The 21,203-nt window shown below is 37.3% G+C and overlaps 6 protein-coding genes, 2 non-coding genes and 2 pseudogenes across 8 annotated transcripts; 5 read left to right on the top strand and 5 right to left on the bottom strand.

Moving 5' to 3' along the window:
• Positions 1-204: 204 nt before the first annotated feature.
• Positions 205-3,562, bottom strand: LOC106356876 (annotated as a pseudogene).
• A 486-nt stretch (positions 3,563-4,048) lies between these two features.
• LOC125575481 lies at positions 4,049-5,625 on the bottom strand (annotated as a pseudogene).
• A 173-nt stretch (positions 5,626-5,798) lies between these two features.
• On the bottom strand, positions 5,799-6,704 carry LOC106355646 (ADP-ribosylation factor 2-like). The gene is made up of 5 exons (XM_048735571.1): positions 6,564-6,704; positions 6,316-6,421; positions 6,048-6,180; positions 5,888-5,969; positions 5,799-5,807 (listed from the first exon to the last, which is right to left on the bottom strand). Exons 1-5 carry the CDS (start codon positions 6,702-6,704, stop codon positions 5,799-5,801), a joined length of 471 nt encoding a protein of 156 aa, XP_048591528.1.
• Positions 6,581-9,422, top strand: LOC106356875 (GDSL esterase/lipase At3g62280). Its single transcript, XM_013796595.3, has 5 exons — positions 6,581-7,205; positions 7,296-7,478; positions 7,560-7,723; positions 7,820-8,090; positions 8,189-9,422. Exons 1-5 carry the CDS (start codon positions 6,953-6,955, stop codon positions 8,413-8,415), a joined length of 1,098 nt encoding a protein of 365 aa, XP_013652049.2. The 5' UTR covers positions 6,581-6,952; the 3' UTR covers positions 8,416-9,422.
• Positions 6,585-6,657, top strand: TRNAF-GAA. Its single transcript has one exon. It is a non-coding gene; the product is annotated as a tRNA-Phe (tRNA).
• A 186-nt stretch (positions 9,423-9,608) lies between the features above and the next one.
• Positions 9,609-10,352, bottom strand: LOC106353312 (ubiquitin-40S ribosomal protein S27a-3). Its single transcript, XM_013793055.3, has one exon. It carries the CDS (start codon positions 10,262-10,264, stop codon positions 9,791-9,793), a length of 474 nt encoding a protein of 157 aa, XP_013648509.1. The 5' UTR covers positions 10,265-10,352; the 3' UTR covers positions 9,609-9,790.
• Positions 10,353-12,237: 1,885 nt separating this feature from the next.
• TRNAA-UGC lies at positions 12,238-12,310 on the bottom strand. The gene has a single exon. It is a non-coding gene; the product is annotated as a tRNA-Ala (tRNA).
• Positions 12,311-12,389: 79 nt separating this feature from the next.
• On the top strand, positions 12,390-15,695 carry LOC106353311 (E3 ubiquitin-protein ligase ZNF598). Its single transcript, XM_013793054.3, has 7 exons — positions 12,390-12,670; positions 12,776-13,081; positions 13,175-13,383; positions 13,457-13,505; positions 13,587-13,676; positions 13,762-13,824; positions 13,906-15,695. The coding sequence occupies exons 1-7, from the start codon at positions 12,503-12,505 to the stop codon at positions 15,424-15,426; spliced, it is 2,406 nt and encodes an 801-aa protein (XP_013648508.1). The 5' UTR covers positions 12,390-12,502; the 3' UTR covers positions 15,427-15,695.
• A 406-nt stretch (positions 15,696-16,101) lies between these two features.
• Positions 16,102-17,550, top strand: LOC106356874 (probable pectinesterase/pectinesterase inhibitor). Its single transcript, XM_013796593.3, has one exon. It carries the CDS (start codon positions 16,445-16,447, stop codon positions 17,213-17,215), a length of 771 nt encoding a protein of 256 aa, XP_013652047.2. The 5' UTR covers positions 16,102-16,444; the 3' UTR covers positions 17,216-17,550.
• A 789-nt stretch (positions 17,551-18,339) lies between these two features.
• Positions 18,340-20,660, top strand: LOC106356873 (probable pectinesterase/pectinesterase inhibitor VGDH2). Its single transcript, XM_048735694.1, has 2 exons — positions 18,340-19,584; positions 19,792-20,660. The coding sequence occupies exons 1-2, from the start codon at positions 18,507-18,509 to the stop codon at positions 20,484-20,486; spliced, it is 1,773 nt and encodes a 590-aa protein (XP_048591651.1). The 5' UTR covers positions 18,340-18,506; the 3' UTR covers positions 20,487-20,660.
• The last annotated feature ends 543 nt before the right edge of the window (positions 20,661-21,203 follow it).

Genomic DNA, 21,203 nt, shown 5'->3' with positions numbered 1-21,203 from the left:
TTATTCATATCGACTTAATGGGCTTTGATGTTGGGCCTTTAGATTCATATACCTCCATGAGAGAGTGTAACATGAAGAAACTAGCTGGGCTAAGGGGTATGTATGTATGCTAAACAAATGGGAAGGATTCCTTCAAGTTGATGCTCAGAGACGTCAGCAGCAAGTCTCTAGTGGTGTGAGTTATGGTTGTAACTACACACAGTTTCCTTATACTGAGTTTGATGATGGTTACTCTTCCATTCCGATCCTCTTCCTCCCTATGTTGGAAACAATGTGCCAATGGATACCGAAGGTAGATATCCTAACCATGTAAAAAAAACTATCCCTCAAGACCGCTGTGCGCAAGATTATTACCATTATTTGTTTTTAATATATCATCATGTTTTATATAATTTTCAGACATTTATTCTACCCATAATTTTGTGTTCAATATTATATTTGAGCAAATGAGGATATGTTATCAAATTAGGACTAGTCAAACTTATCATCTTCCACCAACATGCAAAGAACTCAAAAGTGGTTAATAACACTACACACTTAAAATATATGGATTTGCTTAAATATTACCATGGTGCAGTCGCAGTTACCAGAAACTCCTGCACTGCATTCTGAACCTTTTGGTCGAGAACCACTGCTTCAGACTGTATCCGAGCTATCTCCTTGTCCTCTCTCACTTTCTCTTCCTTGAGCAATGCTTCTTGTCTCTGCAGCTCAACAATCTAGTCTTCCAACTTCCTTCTTTTATTGTCTTTCTCAGCCATCACTCTCTCAGCAACTTGCAACTCTTCCAATGCCCATGTCCGGCTTTCTTTAATGGACAATAGCTTTTCTATCTTAGCTCGAGGCGCCGTAACATCAAATCCGTATTTCTCCAGCATGAGAAAAAACTCGTTGATACTGTTTATGTCGTTTAATGAAGCGTCCACTTGTAAATCCCCGACTATCCCTAACAGCTTAGCGAAGTTGATCATTGCACGAATGGCTTCTCCTTCACGTAACGCCTCCTTGCACTCTAGCAATGGCTGAAATGTGGATGCTGTGGCACAGCTTTGAGGATCTCCACTGATTCAAGGACTTGCCAACACGGTGACTTCTTTACAAATGGCAGAACCATTATTGTTTCTTTCGCTTTAGGAGTTTCCACAACATTAGGCATTGGATCAGGTGTCTGAGAAGCCGATACCTCTGAGGACGAAACAAAAAAATCAAAAACACAAGTTATGATGCCAAGAATGAATGTTTCAAGATTCCAAAAGAAAGGACATCATTCAAGTCTTCTGCTTAGGCTCTGTGCTTATGAACTTACGTGGTTGTTGTCCTCTTTGCCTCTCCTTCACGCTCTCTATGTTATTAGACTCCTCATTTGCCTGTATAGTAGAATGAGTATGATGAATAAACCGACCAAAAGTGCATCTTCTCCCAAAAGGATCACAGTAAACAATTTCACCTTTTCTTCTTGTGTTTGCCAAGCTCCATCACTCCACTCCACGGATGGTCTTAACTGCGAGTGGTTAAAGACTTCACAGGGCTTGTTTCGACCCAAAAGCACAGCGTATCTATTCCAAGAAAGAACCATGGTTACTACACTTGGGCACCATCCAGACTCGAGGAGGGCATCCACATTTTCCATCAACCCAAAAGCTCTTGAACCAAAAGGCGGTGGTGAAGGCCGGATCTTAGAGTAAGGAACGCTAGTCTTTCTACCTTCACGGCCAAAACCCTTGTACTTGACCAGCAATGTCCTAGTTTCATTCTCCTTTATGGTTATAGCCGGAGCCCAAATAATACCAAATGGTTTTACCTTTTTTTTGACTTCTACAGTCGTTCCAGTGCAAAACTCTTTCTCAGTCAGCTGCTTCAGTTCAGCCACACACAAACAAACAAAAAGCAGTAATTAAAGACTTTTTTTTTGTTACCAAACAAAGATGAAAACTTTTAATAATAAAAGGGAAAAAGACTTTACTAGTTTTTCTTGGCAACAACGAAACCACTCTTCATCTTTCCAAACCAAATGTGGTCGCAAGTCCTTTCTTTCAACCTCGATGACATCAGGTTCGAACCTGAGGTACACCAAGAAACGCCCATTACCCATAACTTTAATCACCCAACCAGACCACCAGCCATCTTTGTGAGCAGCGTCAATCATGTCACCTTCCTCAAAACCAACTTCCAGGGGAGGAGGAACTGGACGAAGCAGACGATGGACAGCCGTGGTGATTACCGGAGGAGAGTGGTCTTCGTTGAGCAGAGGGTTCAAGTGTCGAACCGAGAGCTTCTTGCGCTTAGATGAAGCAGCAGCAAGGTTTTCTTGAAGAATAGCACGATACCATACTTCGCCAAGACGATGATGGTGCCAGTCAAGAGAGACTTCAATCTCGGAGCCTTTAGAAGCGGGGAGTTTCTCCTTTCTTCCAGTAGTTGACAACATGCTTTCTTTTAGAAGAAATCTCTCTCTCTCTCTCTCTCTTCCCCACCGAAACACTAGAGCTTTTTTTTTTTTTGAAACTTTTTTTTTTCTGGTTCCGCTGCCAAACACTAGAGCTTTAACTCTTAAAATATTGTTTATTTCTAACAAAATTGTATAGTTTATCAAAATATGAAACCAAATGCTTAAAATATTTTCATGCTCACGTACAGGATTAGAAGTGATTAGTCGTATTAAAAACAATTCTCTCACATAAATTATTTTTATACCATCAGATTTTAAAATTGTATTAGCACTTGTTTTCAAAATTTTGTTCAATGATCAGCATGATACAATCTAATTGTCAAGTACTAGAAAGAATTAGTGACATATAATTAGGAATAAAATTTTGATCCGTCTAAAATATATAAACCTAGTTACTAAAAGTTTTATTTTTAAAAAATAAAATAATATTTATAGAACATAGCATGATCTCATAAAATAAAAAATTAGAATTATATGTGGAGAAATGGAATTCTAATGGGAAACGAAGAATTTAGTGGGGAAAAGAGATTTGGGGAACGTGAAACGTTTTTGATTTGAAAAGAAAAATTAGTCTATACGAACATTCCTATATTTTTCCAGCTATAGCTGCTCTGTCTCTTAAATTTCGAATATTCAGTTGACAATTTTTTTTTTTTTGAATACTCAAAACATTATGGGCCCCTCTCTCTCTTGGCCCTGGGCGGTCGCCCTGCTCACCACTGCACCTGAGCTGGCCCTGATGGCTCTTATTTCAGATATTTAAAAAAAATACTATTTCAGATATTTCTATCTATAAATTATCATTAATTATTAATAACAAATTTTATTTTTTATATTTACTAATATTACTAAGTTATTTTAAAAAATCTTAACACAATTATTATTTAATATAAATTAAATATTACATCATTTCTTCCAAATTATAAGATGATTTGGGTGAAATCACACATATTAAAAAAATGTTACTTTTATGTAGAAAGTAGCAACACAAATATAAATTAAAATCAAGTTAACCAATTACAAAATACATAATAAAATATAATTGGTTGCACAAATTATCTTCTAGTGTGTGATATATGTCTTGAAGTTAGGGGTGGGCGTTCGGGTACCCGTTCGGGTTCGGATCGGATATTTCGGATTTTTGGGTATTTCGGTATAAAAGTATAAAACCCGTTCGGATATTTCTGTACTTCGGTCGGGTTCGGGTAGTTTTAGTTCGGGTTCGGTTATTTCGGATCGGGTTTGGATATTTAGATTTTGAAAAAAAAAATTAAAATTTTCATTTCTCAAATTTTTTGTATTTAAAATATAACTTTCACTTAACTATTTTTTATTTTTAATAGATTGAATGGTTAATAGATTTGGACATAACATTTTGAAACTAAAATAGTCATTAATTTGGTTATTGTTTTTAAATTTTGGATATACCTTTTTGTTAATTCTTGAAATAAAAAGTTTGCATGTATTTTAAGTGAGTAGCAAATCATTTTCTCCGTAATTTCTATGTATATCATATGAACTTAAAGTATGTGTATTACCAATATAAATATCTTATATAAAATGAGAGATGTAAACTAAAAATATATGATTAATTATACATATGTTCGGTTATCTTCGGATATCCATTCGAGTTCGGATATTACGCGTTCGGGTTCGGACATCCAATCTCTCCTAATTCAATACCCGTTCGGATATTTTGCTACTTCGGTTTGGATTTCGGTTCAAGTTTTTCGGATCGGGTTCGGGTGCGGCTTCGGATATCGGGTAAAGTGCCCACCCCTACTTGGAGTTCATGATTTTGGTTGATTAGAATGTATCGTGGTATTACTTATAGTTATAGAAAAGTAGATATTACCAAGTCTATCTTATTATATAACTCTCAATACGTCCATATGCAACAACAAAAAATAGATTTGACATGTGTTTATTAGTACCATGGGGGACTCACAGTGGCCATAAAATCCTGCTCCACACTCTGAACCTTTCGGTCGAGAACCACTGCGTGAGACTTCATCCGTGCTATCTCCTTTTCATTTGTTACTTTCTCTTCCTTCAACAATGCTTCTTGTCTCCGCAACTCAACAATCTTCTTTGAGACTAGTTCAATATCGTCTTGCAACTTCCTTCTTTTACTGCCTTTCTCTGTGATCATTCTCTCAGCATATTGAACCTCTTTCAGTGCCCATGTCTGGCATTCTTTAATGCACAATATATTGTGGATCCGAGATCTAGGGGCTGTAACATCAAACCCGTGTTTCTCCAGCTTGAGAAAGCAATCTCTGATCCTGTTTATCGCGCTTACTGAATCATGGACTTGTATATCCCTGACTTTCTCTAACAGCCCAGTGAAGTTGACCATTGCACCAATGGCTTCTCCTTCACGGAACTCTTCCTCGCACTCTAGCAGTGGGCTGAAATTGGACGCTGTGGCACAGCTTTGAAGATTTCCATTGATTCAAAGACTTTTCAACACGGTGATTTCTTCACAAAGGGCAGAACCATTGTTGTTTCTTTCACATGAGGAGTTTCCACAACAGAGTTAGGCAGTGAATCAGGTGTGCTTATGAACTTACGTGGTTGTTGTTCTCTTTTCCTCTTGCTCACGCTCTTTCTGTTATTAGACTCCTCATTCATCACATCATTAACCATTTTACTTCCTAAATCTCTACAGAAGTAACAACTTGACTTTTCTTCTTGTGTTTGCCAAGCTCCATATCTTTCCACTCCATAGATGGTCTTAACTGCGAGTGTTCAAAGTCTTTACCTCAGCTTGTTTCGGCCTAAAAGCACACCGTATCTATCCCCACATAGAGCCATGCTTGCTTACTACACTTGGGCACCATCCACACTCGAGTAGCGCATCAACATTTTCCATCAAAAGGTGGGGGTGAAGGCCTGACTTCCGAGTAAGGAACGCTTTTCTTGGTCCATTCATCTTCTCCACCGCTCAAACTCTTATACTTCACAAGCAATGTCCCGTCTTCATTTTCCTTTATGGTTATAGCCGGAGCCCAAATAATACCAAATGATTCAACCTTGGTTCTAACCTCTACAGTCGCTCCAGCGCTAAACTCCGAGTCAATCAATAGCTTCAAGAAGACATGACTCAGTCTCCTCCATCAAACCAAACCCACAAATTGCTTTCCTAAGCCTCCATTTAATCACCAGTAAGTCATATTTTCAAAATAGACGATATTTGGATATTTTCAATATAATATTTTTAACTTTATCAAAAATTAAGTAATCAATGATATTTTATAATTGGTTAAAATTTTATATTTTATATTTTATTGATACGTTTTAAGTAAAAAAAAGAAGTTTTTTTATAGTTGCCCACTATCTTAAAACTTTATGTATTCTGAACAGAGAAAGTAGATTTTAATGAATCGAATATTATACTAAAATACTTTGACAAGTTAGTTGTAAACTTGATATAACCTTGTTTGTGATGTTGTTGGAGAGCCGGTCAAGTCCCTTATAAATCCCTCCTCCTGATGTAGCACATGTGCTCTGTATGTACCTGTTCAAACCCAAATCATCAGTGCTTCTAGTTTACAAAGTATCCAATTTAGGTTATTTACTTATTTGTTTGGTTTACCAGTGTCGTTGACGGAGAGAGTGAAGCCCAAGTTTGTCAGTTATCTCAGCAGCATTTATTGGGTTTGGAAGATCTTGCTTGTTAGCAAAGACTTGAAGCACACCATCTCTCAACCCATCCTGCAACAACAGTTAAAAAGGAAACATAACAAGACAATGTCAAAACAAAAACTGAATGCCACTTGCTTTTTCTTCATGTGAAAAAAAAAAAACAAAAGTTACCTTTTGGTTTTTGAGTTTTTGAGCTTTACTTCGTTCAGCATATATACTGTGAAACTCGTCTCTAGCTTCCACAACACGATCACGGTCATTGCTGTCCACCACAAAGATCAGCCCTTGCTTGTTCGGGAAGTAAGGCCTCCACAATGGACAAATCTGGACGAGCAAGCCGAGAAAGAAAAAATTGTCATATTGGAATTAGCAAAGCATCATCCAACATAATGAGGCAGTTCTTCGAGAATCAAGATGACACTAGCAATGCAGGTTGATTTAGATCCTTATCGTATAAATATAATACCTCAATTATAATCAACAAATTGCGGGGATAGCTCAGTTGGGAGAGCGTCAGACTGAAGATCTGAAGGTCGCGTGTTCGATCCACGCTCACCGCATCTCTTTCTAATTTTTTTTTCATGAAACGACTTTTAGGCCCATCCATACGGATAGTAATTTTATATCTCGACAAGTTGTGACAATCCTAAGAAAATATGGCCGATCGGATCTAAACATTGCTTTGAGATTGCTAAACATCGTTATATATTGCAACTTGATATAACTTTAACAACTTAACCATTGACTTAACAATTTAAAATGTTGACTTTTGAAACAAAAGAAATTATGTATCTATAAAAGCTTAGATCATGAATCTTGATGATATTTCGTCTTTGTAACATTAATTAAAACGAAATGGACCACACTGTTTCTTCTCTCCAATGCTTCTTCTTAGTTTTATGTCTATCTCTACTTGTTTGTTCTAACTCGGAAGATACTTCCAAATCAAGAAAGAAACCTATCCTGATAAACTTTGGCGACTCCAACTCCGACACAGGAGGAGTTCTCGCCGGCGTTGGACTTCCGATAGGACTCCCTCATGGCATTACCTTCTTCCATAAAGGCACTGGTCGTCTCGGCGACGGCCGACTCATCCTTGACTTTTTCTGTAAGTTCCATTCCCATTTCTATATATATTTATACATTCTTTCATTTCAGTTAACGTTACAAAAGTTTTGGTGTTGCTTTATGATTAAAGGTGAACATTTAAAGATGCCATACTTAAGTCCATACTTGGACTCACTCTCGCCAAACTTCAAAAGAGGAGTCAACTTCGCAGTCTCCGGCGCCACCGCTCTTCCCATGTTTTCCTTCCCACTCGCTGTTCAGATCCGTCAATACGTCCATTTCAAGAACCGTTCTCAAGAACTTATCTCTTCCGGTAAGTAACTTTCATCATTTATAACAAAAATAAAATGTCTCGTAGTAATTAGTACTTTATACATATTTGTTTTGATAATAGGGAGAAGAGATCTTATAGATGATAATGGATTTAAAAACGCATTGTACATGATCGACATTGGTCAAAATGATCTTCTACAAGCTCTATACAATTCAAACTTAACATACACAACCGTGGTAGAAAAGATTCCTCCCATGCTGCTTGAGATTAAAAAGGCTATACAGGTACTCGTTTCTCTTTCTCAAATCTTTCTAGTATGGTTCTTCCTCATGTTCTTTCTCCTAATTAAGACCGGGTTGTGATGTGGTTGTGTAATGAAGACCGTATATTTATACGGAGGGAGAAAGTTTTGGGTACACAACACAGGCCCATTGGGTTGTGCACCAAAGGAGCTAGCTATTAACCCGCACAATGAGTCGGATCTTGACCCGATTGGTTGTTTTCGGGTTCACAACGACGTGGCGAAGACCTTTAACAAAGGACTGTTTAGTCTAGTTAACGAAATGAGAGCACAACTCAAAGACGCTACCCTTGTCTACATTGATATCTACTCTATCAAGTACAAACTTTCAGCTGATTCCAAACGATACGGTGCGTATCGATAGCATTTCAGTGATTTTTGGGTTTTTTATTGGTATGAAAAATTAACTCTGGTTTTGACCGGTTTGGTTTCATTTTTGTGGGTTTAGGATTTGTGGATCCGTTGATGGCGTGTTGCGGTTTTGGAGGGAGGCCTAACAACTACGATCGTAAAGCCACGTGCGGTCAACCAGGTTCAACAATTTGTCGTGATGTAACCAAGGCAGTTGTATGGGATGGGGTTCACTATACTGAAGCTGCTAACCGGTTTGTTGTCGATGCTATTCTATCAAACCGGTACACTTACCCAAAAATTCCTCTTAGCCGATTTTGGTAGATCAAAAGGAAATTGCTCAATAAAACCGGGTTGGCTATAAAAATGTGTGCGCGTTGATTAGTCCATGGCCCAACTATATTGGTACAAATCGCTAATGATTGCACTCTGAAGTGAATGTTGCAAGTCAAATTAAACCACCTTAAGTCCTTAACTCAATGGGTTCCATGAATTCGTTTGGATTTAACATACGAGTGGTCGATAATTTTAGACGGTACTAGGGACGACTATATGAATTGTGGTGGAATTGGTATTTCGCTGGTTTGTTTAATTTCATTTTAACAAGGTCGTAACTATAATGATGCGTATAAACTCAGCAATCATAAACAAAGAAACATGCATCTAAAATTGCAGTCTATAGGAGACCATTATAGGCTTCAATCGTAATAAAACATGTAGCTTAAACATGACCCAACACGCAGCAGCTAAAACATGACCAAAGAGTTTAAGATTTTATTCCCTAAGCAATACTAGTATTGAAACGATCATCATACAGTATGTAATGTTAGACTTCATTACAGAGACTAAACTCCAATTTCCACAATACAAGTTTAGAAATTAACAAGAGTTGTACGCATAATAATCAGTAACTAATTAAAGATTGTTTAGCATTTGATCTTCAAGCTAAATTGTAAATGATAAAGATTCGACTATGTCTTCCAATAGTCGCAATTCAAATATAAGATGATTAAAGATGTACAATCGCTAATGACTGCACTCTGAAGTGAATGTTGCAAGTCAAAACAGAACTCAATAGGTTCAGTGAATACATAGATGCCGTTAACGAGTGGTGGATAATTTTCAATGGTAGGTACGACTACACGAAACGAATTGTGGTGGGAATTATTCTTTCGCTGGTTTGTTCAATTTCACTCCTAACAAGGCCATAATTATAAGGCTGTGGATAAGCTAAGCAATCAGTCCATAAGAGACCATTACTGGTTTCAATCGGAATAAACCCTGTAATAGATTAAACATGACCCAACACGCAGCTAAATCATGACCAAATAGTTTAAGAATTTGTTCCCTAATCGATAATATGATTCAAAAGTACATCACAACTCAAAACTCACTACAGAGACCTAAATTCATTATCCACAATCCAAGTTTCAAATTCGCAAGAGTTGTAAGCATAACAATCACAAACTAATTAAAGGTTGCGGGGAATTTTTTAATTCGAATATAAGATGATTAAATAAGTTGCAAGAAATGTATTTAAGACTAATCAAAGGACCAACATAATTAAAGCTCACCAATCTAGATAAGAAATCCAGAACAAAACATGTTCAAACGTCGAATCCATTACAAGTTTATGAAATAACCAAAAAAAACGAAATTAAAGACAGAAAAAAAAAAAGAAACAGCGAGAGAAAGATCATCATGCCTCAGCTCCCTCTTTCTGGTAAACGTAAGTAAGCCCACACTTACCACAGTAATGACGATCGAAATGACTCGCCATGAACGTCCCAGCACCGCAAGTCGCGTTAGGACACTCTTTCCTCAGCCTCTGCACCTTACCAGACCCATCGACCTTGTAGAACTGAAGCACCGCGAGCTTCACCTTCTTGTGCTTGTGCTTGATCTTCTTCGGCTTGGTGTACGTCTTCTTCTTCCTCTTCTTCGCGCCACCACGGAGACGGAGGACGAGATGAAGCGTCGACTCCTTCTGGATGTTGTAGTCGGCGAGGGTACGGCCGTCTTCGAGCTGTTTCCCGGCGAAGATCAGTCGCTGCTGGTCCGGAGGGATGCCTTCCTTGTCCTGGATCTTGGCCTTGACGTTGTCGATGGTGTCGGAGGACTCGACCTCGAGGGTGATGGTCTTCCCCGTGAGGGTTTTCACGAAGATCTGCATCTTTGCGGCGGTGCTAACAAAACAAACGGCTGAGTGGGGAGAAGAAAATGGAGAGTGAGGTATTTGTACGAGAGAGACGGGGACCTCTTAGGGTTTTTGGAACGCTATTACGTACCTGGCCTTTACAAAAAGATTAGTTGGGCTTTTTCGCCGAGTCTAAATAGGCCCATTGTCTCAAAAAATAGGATAACTACTAGAGGCAATATTATTCGGAAACCGAACTGGAACTGAACTAAACCGACAAAACCGAAACCAACAACGGATTTCAATTTCAAAATAATCTGAATAGTTCTTATTTTTAAACCCCCCCCAAAAAAAACAAACCAAAAACTGACCAAGTACTTGAATATTCAAAATATAATAGAATATTAATTATTTTACTTATATATAACATAATTTATAGATAAAATATATTCAAATTATCCAAATATTTTTGCAGTTTTTCTTGGTTTAGTTTGGAATTTTAGAGTTTTTTTTTTCATTTTTTTAACTTAAACCCGAACATAACTTAAAGTATTTTTAATTCGATTTTGCTTCTAATCTATTAAAAGAGAAGTACCCATTGAGACTAACCCTTAAACTTGCACAATATTTACAGCTTAATGCCATTGCAATAATTAAATGAACCTACTTTTAAGTAATCTTTGTCTTTTCCAAAATTAATGAAGCAATAATTACTCTTAGTTTTATGCTTTCCATGTCTTTTAAAAAATTAATAAAACATTTCCTAAATTAAATTCACAATCAATTAAATATAAATCTTTTAACTTATCTATATCATATTAATATTATAAACATTCATGAATATCAATAATATATACAAAATATTTATGTAACAATATAAATTACATTTTTGTCTCATTCTCTCCCACAATTCACGTTACTCTTCTTTTTTTGAACAAATTCTTCTTCTTACCAATATAAATATATTACATGCACCATTATAATTATTTACAAACTTACCATGTATATAAAATAATTTATTAGATATTCTCATAAAATTTTGATCCACAAAAAAAACCAAAATAAAACATTTGAATAGATGCAAAAAATGGTGGTAATACAATTGACGGTTTACAAGATAAAATAAAATTTAAAAATATAAACTATAAAATTATTATGCTTATAAATTTTATTAAATAATTATTTAACACATGTAAAATTTTAAAATACATATTATCACTTAGACAAAATAAATATTTATTTACAGAAATAAAAGCAAACATCTGCAAGGTCGTGGTTTAAATGTACACAAATTTAAACTCATTTATAATTTCTTATCGTTACATCAAATTTATATTTTTATTTTATTTTCAATCTTAATTTGTATATGTTCCAAATTTCATAGAAGTTTAACAATCATTTTATTTCCTTACAAATATTATAACTAATGTTTCATTTATAAATAGCATACTAATTCATAATTGTCTATTTTTATGCTTTTTATTTAAAAAATTTGTTAGCTATATATCTTAGACATGGATATTATTATATAAATGTTAGATTTTTTATATAATACCTAATATCCGTGATACATTTTACGCTAAAATATAAAATTAAGTACAAATATAACATTTACATTTAAAAATGTGACTACATTAACAAATATATCATTAAATACAAACACAAATTAAATACTCGCGCGGTCGCGCGGATCAAGGTCTAGTTGAATTTTAAAACAGAAACACACCCGAATCCTACATTATCCAAACTGATCTGATATGATCTGAAAAATGTTTAGTTTTTAAAACGGGTCTTAAGCACCTTAATCTTAATAATCTACCGAAAACCGGAATGTCAAAAACAAAACTATCCTTACAAAAAAATGACTAGTTGGCTTTAAACTGAGTCTAATTAGGCCCATGGTTCCAAAAAATAGGAGTAAAAAGTAACTACTCTTACCAAAAAAACGACTAATTCGAATCTAATTAACCCAAAGTCTAAAAAAATAGGAACAAAAATTATCATTAAAATGGAGATGCAGGGAATCGAACCCTGTGCCTCTCGCATGCAAAGCGAGCGCTCTACCATATGAGCTACATCCCCAACTGATATTTAACCTTTGTAGTAAACTTGTTAATCCTGTGTTTTGCGTCGTATTTGTTTGACTGGCCAATCAATATATGATTCCCGTAGAGCGTTTGGTATTCTTCGTCGTCGCCTTTTAAGAACCCTAGATCTCTCTCCATCTCTCTATCTCCTTGTCAATCTTCAATCCCAAATTCAAAAGAAAGAGCAATGGATGATAGCTGTGCCGTCTGCGCCGACAATCTCGAATGGGTTGCCTACGGATCTTGTGGCCACCGAGAAGTCTGCTCCACATGCGTCGTCCGTCTCCGTTTCGTCCTCTGCGATCCTCGCTGCTGCATCTGCAAAACCGAGTCTCCCCTCATCTTCGTCACCAAGGTCAATCACCCTTCCCCTCTCCATCAATCGGAATCGATTTAAGTAATTTTTGTAATTTTAGCCCTCTTTGATCTCAATTAACTTAGGGCTTTTTGTTTCGTGCAGGCGTTGGGTGATTATACGAGGACGATCAACGACTTCTCGACGTTCCCGACGGCGCCGAAGGAAGGCCGAGTAGCGGGAGGGTTCTGGTACCATGAAGACACTCAGGCCTTCTTTGATGATTTGGATCAGTACAGGATGATCAAGGCCATGTGTAGGCTCTCCTGCAGTGTCTGCGACAAGGCGGAGGAGGAGCAAGGGCCCGGGCCGAGGCATCGTTTGAGGATTAAGAGCGTTGAGCAGCTCAAGGGTCATTTGTATCATAAGCACAAATTGAATATGTGTAATTTATGTCTCGAAGGGCGTAAGGTTTGAGCTTTACAACACTTTGACCATATGTGCAAAGGTTATTTTCCACTTTTTTTTAAAAAAAAACTTGTCTTTTCTCTCTACATTGGGTAGATATTCATAGGGGAGCAGAAGTTGTATACGAGGGCTCAGCTTAACCAACATATACACACTGGTGACTCTGAAGTTGATGGAAGTGAGAGTGAAAGAGGAGGCTTTGCTGGTCATCCTATGTGTGAGTTCTGTAGGAATCCTTTCTATGGTGATAATGAGTTGTATACTCACATGACTACTGAGCATTATACCTGTCACATTTGCCAAAGGTAATTTACACTTGCCGAGTCTTTTTGTTTTGAGAGTGTGTAAAACTGATTGGATTCATTGGCTTTTCTATAGGTCGCAAACTGGGAAATATGAATACTATAAAAACTATGATGACTTGGAGGTAAATATCTACCACTAGAGCTTCTTAGGTTAATTCGTGGTTTGCATGTGTTCTGATTCTATATGTGTTTCTCTGCAACAGCTTCACTTTCGTCGAGACCATTTCCTTTGTGAGGACGACTCTTGCCTTTCAAAGAAGTTCGTTGTTTTCCCAAACGAATCAGAGTTGAAAGTAAACACCTTTTGGTGAAATTTTCATTTTAGTTCTGCTCTATGGATTATTGGTCAAGTATTTTATATGTGTTTTATTTTTGCAGAGACATAACGCCATCGAGCATGGGGGTAGGATGTCTCGTGCTCAGCGAACTGCTGCGTTACAGGTATGTGATGCCTCTTGTCTGGTCTGACATGTCTTTTGCTATTTTATATTTTGCTTATGTTGTACTGTGTTTCTGCTCCAGATACCAACGAGTTTCCGATACAGTCGTGGAAATGACCAAGAAAGTCGTCGTGGAAGACCTCGATCATTCCGTCGCGAACCTGGTGGTGGCGATGATAATTATAATCGTGCAGTCAATGCTGCTCTTCGTTTATCTGAGGCTGAGTATTCTAGGCAAGAGCCTCCTCCACCTTCAAGTGCACCACCACCTGGATTCTCTGAGAACAACAACAGAGACATGGATGATGGTGATCCTCTTATCCAACCAATGGAATCTCTTTCAACTACCGATATGGAGCCCTCTTCGCGATATCTTCAAGCTGTGGGCAGTTCTGGTGGTGGTGGTTCACGTCTGCAAGAATCTGCTTTTCCTCCTCTTGCTGGTCAACCTAGATCTGGACAGAACTTGGAGGGTTTGCCTACTAACACCTTGGCTGCTCGTCTAAGACGTCAAACAAATCGAACTCCTAGCGCTACTGCCATTGCTAGTCCTTCTCAAGCATGGCCAGCGGTTAACCGAGCTTCCAATACAAGTGGCGGTGGCGGTGGCGGTGGCAACCCTTCTTCCGGATGGCCAGCAATAGGTCGCGCACCTGTACAAGCATCTAGCTCTTCAGCTCAATCTAGGTCCCATGCCAGAGTTGCTCAGCCCAGACCTCCTAATTCACAGGCTGCTCGTAATGGAAATATGATTCCTCACTCATCCTCAGCTCCTAATCTATCTGATACAAGATCACTTCATTCAGAATTTCCTCCTGTTTCTGCTGCTGCTCGCAAGACACCATCATCCACCATCACACAGGGAACATCAAACTCCCAACCACCACCTCCAGATGTGCAATCTGCTAACAAGTCATTGGTTGAGCAAATGCGATCTGCACTTGGTCATGATGAAGAATTGTTTATGACCTTCAAAGATGTATCAGGACAGTATCGTCAAGGTTCGATTGATGCAACAACTTACTTGGAGTATGTGAAAGGTTATGGATTGTCTCACTTGGTTATTGACCTTGCAAGACTCTGCCCTGACCCTAGAAGGCAGAAGGAACTCATTGATGCTCACACTGCCAGTTTGAGAAACAGCGCAGCAAAGGAGAATGGTCCAGCTGCTGCTCCAGGGCAGAGTTCGTCGTCTCAAGCTCAAGAGAGTAAGAAAAACAAAGGGAAAGCTGTGAAGGTTGCTGATCCAAAAGAAGCAGTAGCAGATAACTTTATGGAGACGGTGAGGAGACTACAATCCTCGCAGAATTTTCATGAAGAAGAAGAAGAGGTTATATCGAAAGATAAGAATGCTTACAGGTCTGACAAAGGCAAATCGAAAGTGGAGTCTACTTCAACCGGAAGTAAGCAGCAACGTAAGAAAACCTCAAAGTTTCACAGAGTACGGCTTGGTGACGGATCAATGGCAGCATTGCTAAATGTGAACTCCTCTTACCATGAGCCTCATGAACCAGAATCAAAAGATGACAATAATAATAGTAGCCAGAATCAAACCGGTGTACGTGGTGTTTGGCGTAAAGGAGGTGCACAACTTTTCTCCTAGAGATTCAAGTCTCTCTTGGCTTCTTTTAGGAAGATAATCATGTACAAGCTTGACTGGCCACACATTTTTATGTCAGTGTCAAGGAGAGCATTTTTGAGTAAGTTTTATGAATGATGGACTCTCATTTTGTTGCTTTTGTGTTTTTTTTTCTTTGGTATGTTTGGTATTTTCTTGGCTTTTTGGAGGGACTTATTAGAAGAAATGGAACTGTAACAATTAATACACTGTCATAAGTTTATATTATTAAAACAACAGTTTCTTTTTCTACATCCCCTTGGTTTCCTTTCGCAACTGTAATTTAATTTTGATATTTTTAGTTCTAATATTTCCTATGTTAATAACTTAATACTTAATTACTTATTATATCTTTTTTTAGCAACAAAAAGGGTCACATGTGGGCATTGAACTCGGGCTACTTGTATCTATCTATAATATAGGAATCTTTGATGCTACAAATTGATTTCATGGCTAACATAATTAACTCATAAATTTACAATTTAGGAATCTTTTGATGCTGCAAATTGATTTCATGGCTAACATAATTAACTCATATATGTTATGATTTCATGGCTAGCATCAAATTGTACACCCATTCAATCGTGGGCATGCTATTAAATTCAGTCTGTCATTTTTAATCTTTCCACAGTGCTAGATATATTTTTATTTGAAACCAACGCAACAACCGGATAATTATGCAATTATAAACGAAAAAAATATTAAATAATTTTACAACCGACGATTCTACCAAAACTCTAGACGGAAACTATGAAATTCAGTATATCATTTCAATCTTTCTACAATGTTAGAAATAGTTTTATTTGAAACCGACACAACACTTTATCTTTTAAACGTTAGATAATTATGCTATTCAAATTATGAAAAAATATTACGGGTTAAAATTAAAATGTAAAATTAAAATATAGCAAAAAAAATAGAAACTGAACACCATTTAACCTGAAATTAACCCGCAAATCCCTCGTTACCATATGTATATTTTAAAAAGTACCTAGAAATTAACATGCATCTACCAAATATAGACGAACTAAAAATATATACACAACATGCATTCCTCTCTCTATATCTAAGTTCTCTTCTTTCTCCGAATCAGTTTCTTTTCCTCCATCCATGTAAAAACACAACCATGAACATTGCAATCAAACTAGCCTTTCTCTTCTTAACCGTCACCTCAACCGTAACCGCTACACCAGCCAAACGCCCAGACTACCTTTCCACACAGCATGCAAAAACAATCGCGGGAATATGCACCGTTATCCAAACAGACACAAGTCTATGCACCAAAACCCTTAAAGAAGTTCCTAGCGATGACCCCATCACATTAATCCGAGCATTACCTACTGCGGCTGAATCATCCGTTAAAAAAAGCGTGACTTTCCTCATTGGAATCAAACCAAAACATACATCAAACGCAGTCGCAACTGCAGCGATCAACAGCTGCGAGAAAAACTTGAATAACGCGTTAGAAGATTTCGCTGAGTTTTGGAAAGCTACGGGGAAAGATGTAACGACGTTGGCTCATAACTATTTCACGTGTAAGAAAACGTTAACGTCGATCATGGGGTATCATTCGACTTGTTTGGATGATATTAAAGATAAGAATCTGTTGAAGGAAGTGGAGAGTGGGATTGGAGTTGGGAAGAATCTAAGCAGTAACTCGTTTGATGTTTTTAATGGTTTGCATACTATTTTCAATACTTTTGCTATTAATGTGAAGCTTAACGAGGAAGACACTTCGCCCCGACCGCCACCATTGTCCGATTATTATTACTGATTAAAGGATTTGTAAATACTAATTACTATCATATGATGCTTAAAGCGATACTTGTAGTTGTACAGATACTTGTAACCGTAATCATGTAGGGGTACTTTGTAACCATTGATTCCAATATAATGATATCTTATCTTAGAATGGAATCATAGATGGTTCTGTACTTCTGTCATGTCTGATTGTATCTTACAGGTTTTATTCATGTACCGGATTGTATATATATGAAATGTGATATTTACTTTTATTAATTACATACTCTGGATCAATAACTCAACAAAGTCACTTATGCAATCATTAGTGGTCCAAAGTTTTCGGATGTCATACCTCAAATAAAAGAATTGTGTTTTTTTTTTGTCTTTCATATTTCTTTTTACCAATTTCTTTTTTAAAATATCATTTTTTTTCTCCATAGCTTGGGCTGTATATATTTGATTCATAAAACCTCAAACCATGGCTTCTTTGCTTATCCATTCCGGACCTGTCAAGTGTCAACACTGCTTTATCAACAATTACCATCTATTGATACTAGAATTGTTGATGTATATATGTCAATGCTATAATGGATTGTCAATCTAGTGAGTAGCAACTAGATCTTCTGCTGATTTGTCAAAAAAAAAACTAGATCTTCTGCTGTGTTAGTTGACCTAAATCTAATATACCATTCATGCGTGGGTACCGCCACAGAGGTCACATTTTCTTACTAGCACAATCTACATAATTCATTCTAGTGTCTGACTAGCTGATCAAAACTTCTTAAAGGATGAGATTAGTACTCTCGATGAGAAGCTTTTACTTTCGGAATATAACACTAGTTAATAATATTAAAATGAATTGTCGAAAACATATGTGTTGTTCTCTCAAATCCTGAAATTAATAAGATTATAATAACCTAAAGTTTCCATCCTTACATTAACTTTTATTTTTAGTAATCGATGTTACACCTCTTGATCAGGGACATGATCAAAATCATCTTGTGGTGAATAATTCTTAATATCAAGGCCGACATTTGACTAGAGAATTTGTAGCCATTCAACGACCTAAAACATCTCCTCCATGCAAAGCTCATGCAACCCTAATTTTAGAAACCACAACTTCTATAAAAATATTCTCACAATGAACAATAATCTCTACTTGCCCCAACAATAATCCACTGGGCTCTGTTATAATAAAAAAAAATCCCCTCTCTCTCCTATTTACCTCCTGAATAAAACTGGAGAGAAAAAACACATAAAAAGGAAAAAAAATCGAAAAAGAGAAATATATAAATACTATAAATATATATATAAATACAAATATGCCAGTAGGAAAAGTTGTGATATCTGCGGCTTCCGTCCTTCTAGTGGTGGGTGTTGCCATAGGAGTTGTCACCTATGTTAATAGAGGCGACGACGGTGGTGGCGGCGGCAAGGATGCTTCTCTTAATTCACATCAAAAAGCGGTTCAGGCAATTTGTCAAACAACTACAGACCAAGGCTCGTGCTCAAAAACTCTCGACCCGGTCAAAAGCGATGATCCAAGCAAGCTTATCAAAGCCTTCTTGTTGGCTACAAAAGATGCGATCACAAAATCTTCAAACTTCACGGCTACGACCGAAGGAGGCATGGGGAAAAACATGAACGCGACGACCAAAGCCGTTCTTGATTATTGCAAGAGAGTGTTGACATATGCTCTTGAGGATCTTGAGACCATTGTTGAAGAAATGGGTGCAGATCTTCAGCAGAGCGGAAGTAAGCTTGACCAGCTTAAACAATGGTTAACAGGAGTGTTTAATTACCAAACTGACTGTCTTGATGACATTGAGGAAGTGGAGTTCAGAAAAATCATGGGTGAAGGAATCTCCAACTCCAAAGTTTTGACTAGTAACGCTATCGATATCTTTCACTCTGTTGTCACGGCTATGACCCAAATGGGTGTCAAAGTCGACGATATGAAGAACGTGATGGGAGGACTTGGAGCTCCTGCACGTCGCCTTCTTGGAGACATCGACCAAAATGGACTACCCAAATGGCTTTCTGGCAAAGACAGAAAGCTTATGGCTAAGGCTGGACGCGGTGGCGGTGGTGCACCTCGTGATGATGGTATCGGTGAAGGTGGCGGTGGTGGGGGTAAGATCAAGGCGACTCATGTGGTGGCTAAGGATGGAAGTGGAAAGTTTAAGACGATTTCTGAAGCAGTTAACGCTTGCCCGGATAAAAACAAAGGACGTTGTATTATCCATATCAAGGCTGGTACCTACAATGAAGTGGTCAGAATCCCTAAGAAGAAGAACAACATTTTCATGTTTGGTGATGGTGCTACAAAAACCATCATTACTTTTAACAAAAGTGTTAAACTTACCCCTGGAACCACTACTTCACTCAGTGCCACCGTTCGTAAGTCACATTTAAACTTACCTCTATTAGACCTCACCAATTATATTAGGATTTAATTATTGAGTTTCTTAAAAAAAATTGAGAATTTCTCATTTGAAAAACTTTTACATGAGTTTATTTTTTTGAAATTATTTGATTAAATATTAATACAATTGGTGAGATATTCATGTTGAGATACTCTTAATATCTACAATTGCATGCATGCAGAGGTTGAATCCGAGGGATTCATGGCGAAATGGATTGGGTTTAAGAACACTGCTGGTCCATTGGGACACCAAGCGGTCGCACTCCGTGTAAATGGAGACCGTGCGGTCATATTCAACTGCAGATTTGACGCTTACCAAGACACACTCTACGTCAACAACGGACGTCAGTTCTATAGAAACATTGTTGTATCCGGTACAGTCGACTTCATCTTCGGAAAATCCGCAACAGTGATCCAAAACTCTCTACTCCTCTTACGAAAGGGCAGCCCCGGACAGTCCAACTACGTTACAGCCGATGGTAACGAGAAGGGTGCAGCGGTCAAGATCGGTATCGTTCTCCAGAACTGCCGTATCATGCCAGACAAAGACCTTATAGGTGACAAAGGTCCCAAGAAAGTCAAATCGTATCTAGGACGGCCGTGGAAGAAATTTTCCACGGCTGTGATTATTGGAAGTGAGATTAGTGCTTCGATTGAACCAGAAGGATGGACCGAGTGGAAAGGAGAACAAAACCACAAAACAGCTAAATACATTGAGTTTAATAACCGCGGACCAGGAGCTAAAACTAACGTGAGGCCTCGTTGGACTAAGGCGGCTAAGTCTGCGGCTGAGGTTGAAGGTTTCACCGTAGCTAACTGGGTGGGTCCGGCTAATTGGATTCAAGAAGCTAACGTGCCTGTCCAGCTTGGATTGTAAGAAAGAAAAATATAGCAACGTTAAGACAGTTATATGATAATGTAATGATACGACCTCGTCTCTGAGGATCAGGGGCTCTTTTTGGATATTATGTTACAATATAGGGCTCTAGACATTTAGGGATGAAGTTTGTATAAGATTGCTTTTGTTTCACGTGCAAAATAGATTTTTTTATGTTGTTTCAGCTCTTTAACTTTTTTTTTTCTTAAAATTCCAAATGAATTTCTTTTAGACTTTTTTTGCATTGCTATCTTATGAGTCTTGCTACTCTCAATATATAGAGAATGTTGAGAATAAAGATTTATATTGGGAAATATTTTACGAGAGATGTAATATATATGTTAGCAATGCGAGCCCTACAATACCAAATCAAAGGACACTTCAAACTTCAAAGGCAATAATTGTTTTTTTTTTTTGGAGAAAAGGCTTAAAGGCAATAATTGTTCCTGGACCTAATGATGAAAAGTAAAAGATTGATATCTTGTTGTTTTTAATATATATATATATATATATACTAGGTTAAGACGGGCGGGATGAATATTATATATAAATTATTTTTAAGTATTATATATTTTTTACATATTATGAAATAATAAATATATACTGAATAATAAAAAATTTAGTAACTATTATGTATGTAATTAAATTGATACAAATACTTAAATAAATTTTATTAATCGAGACAAACACTTTTTCTATTTTATATGTTATAAAATT

The sequence above is a fragment of the Brassica napus genome, chromosome A7 (assembly GCF_020379485.1).
Source record: "Brassica napus cultivar Da-Ae chromosome A7, Da-Ae, whole genome shotgun sequence".
Taxonomy (NCBI): domain Eukaryota; kingdom Viridiplantae; phylum Streptophyta; class Magnoliopsida; order Brassicales; family Brassicaceae; genus Brassica; species Brassica napus.
This window is presented reverse-complemented; position numbering and strand designations above follow the sequence as displayed.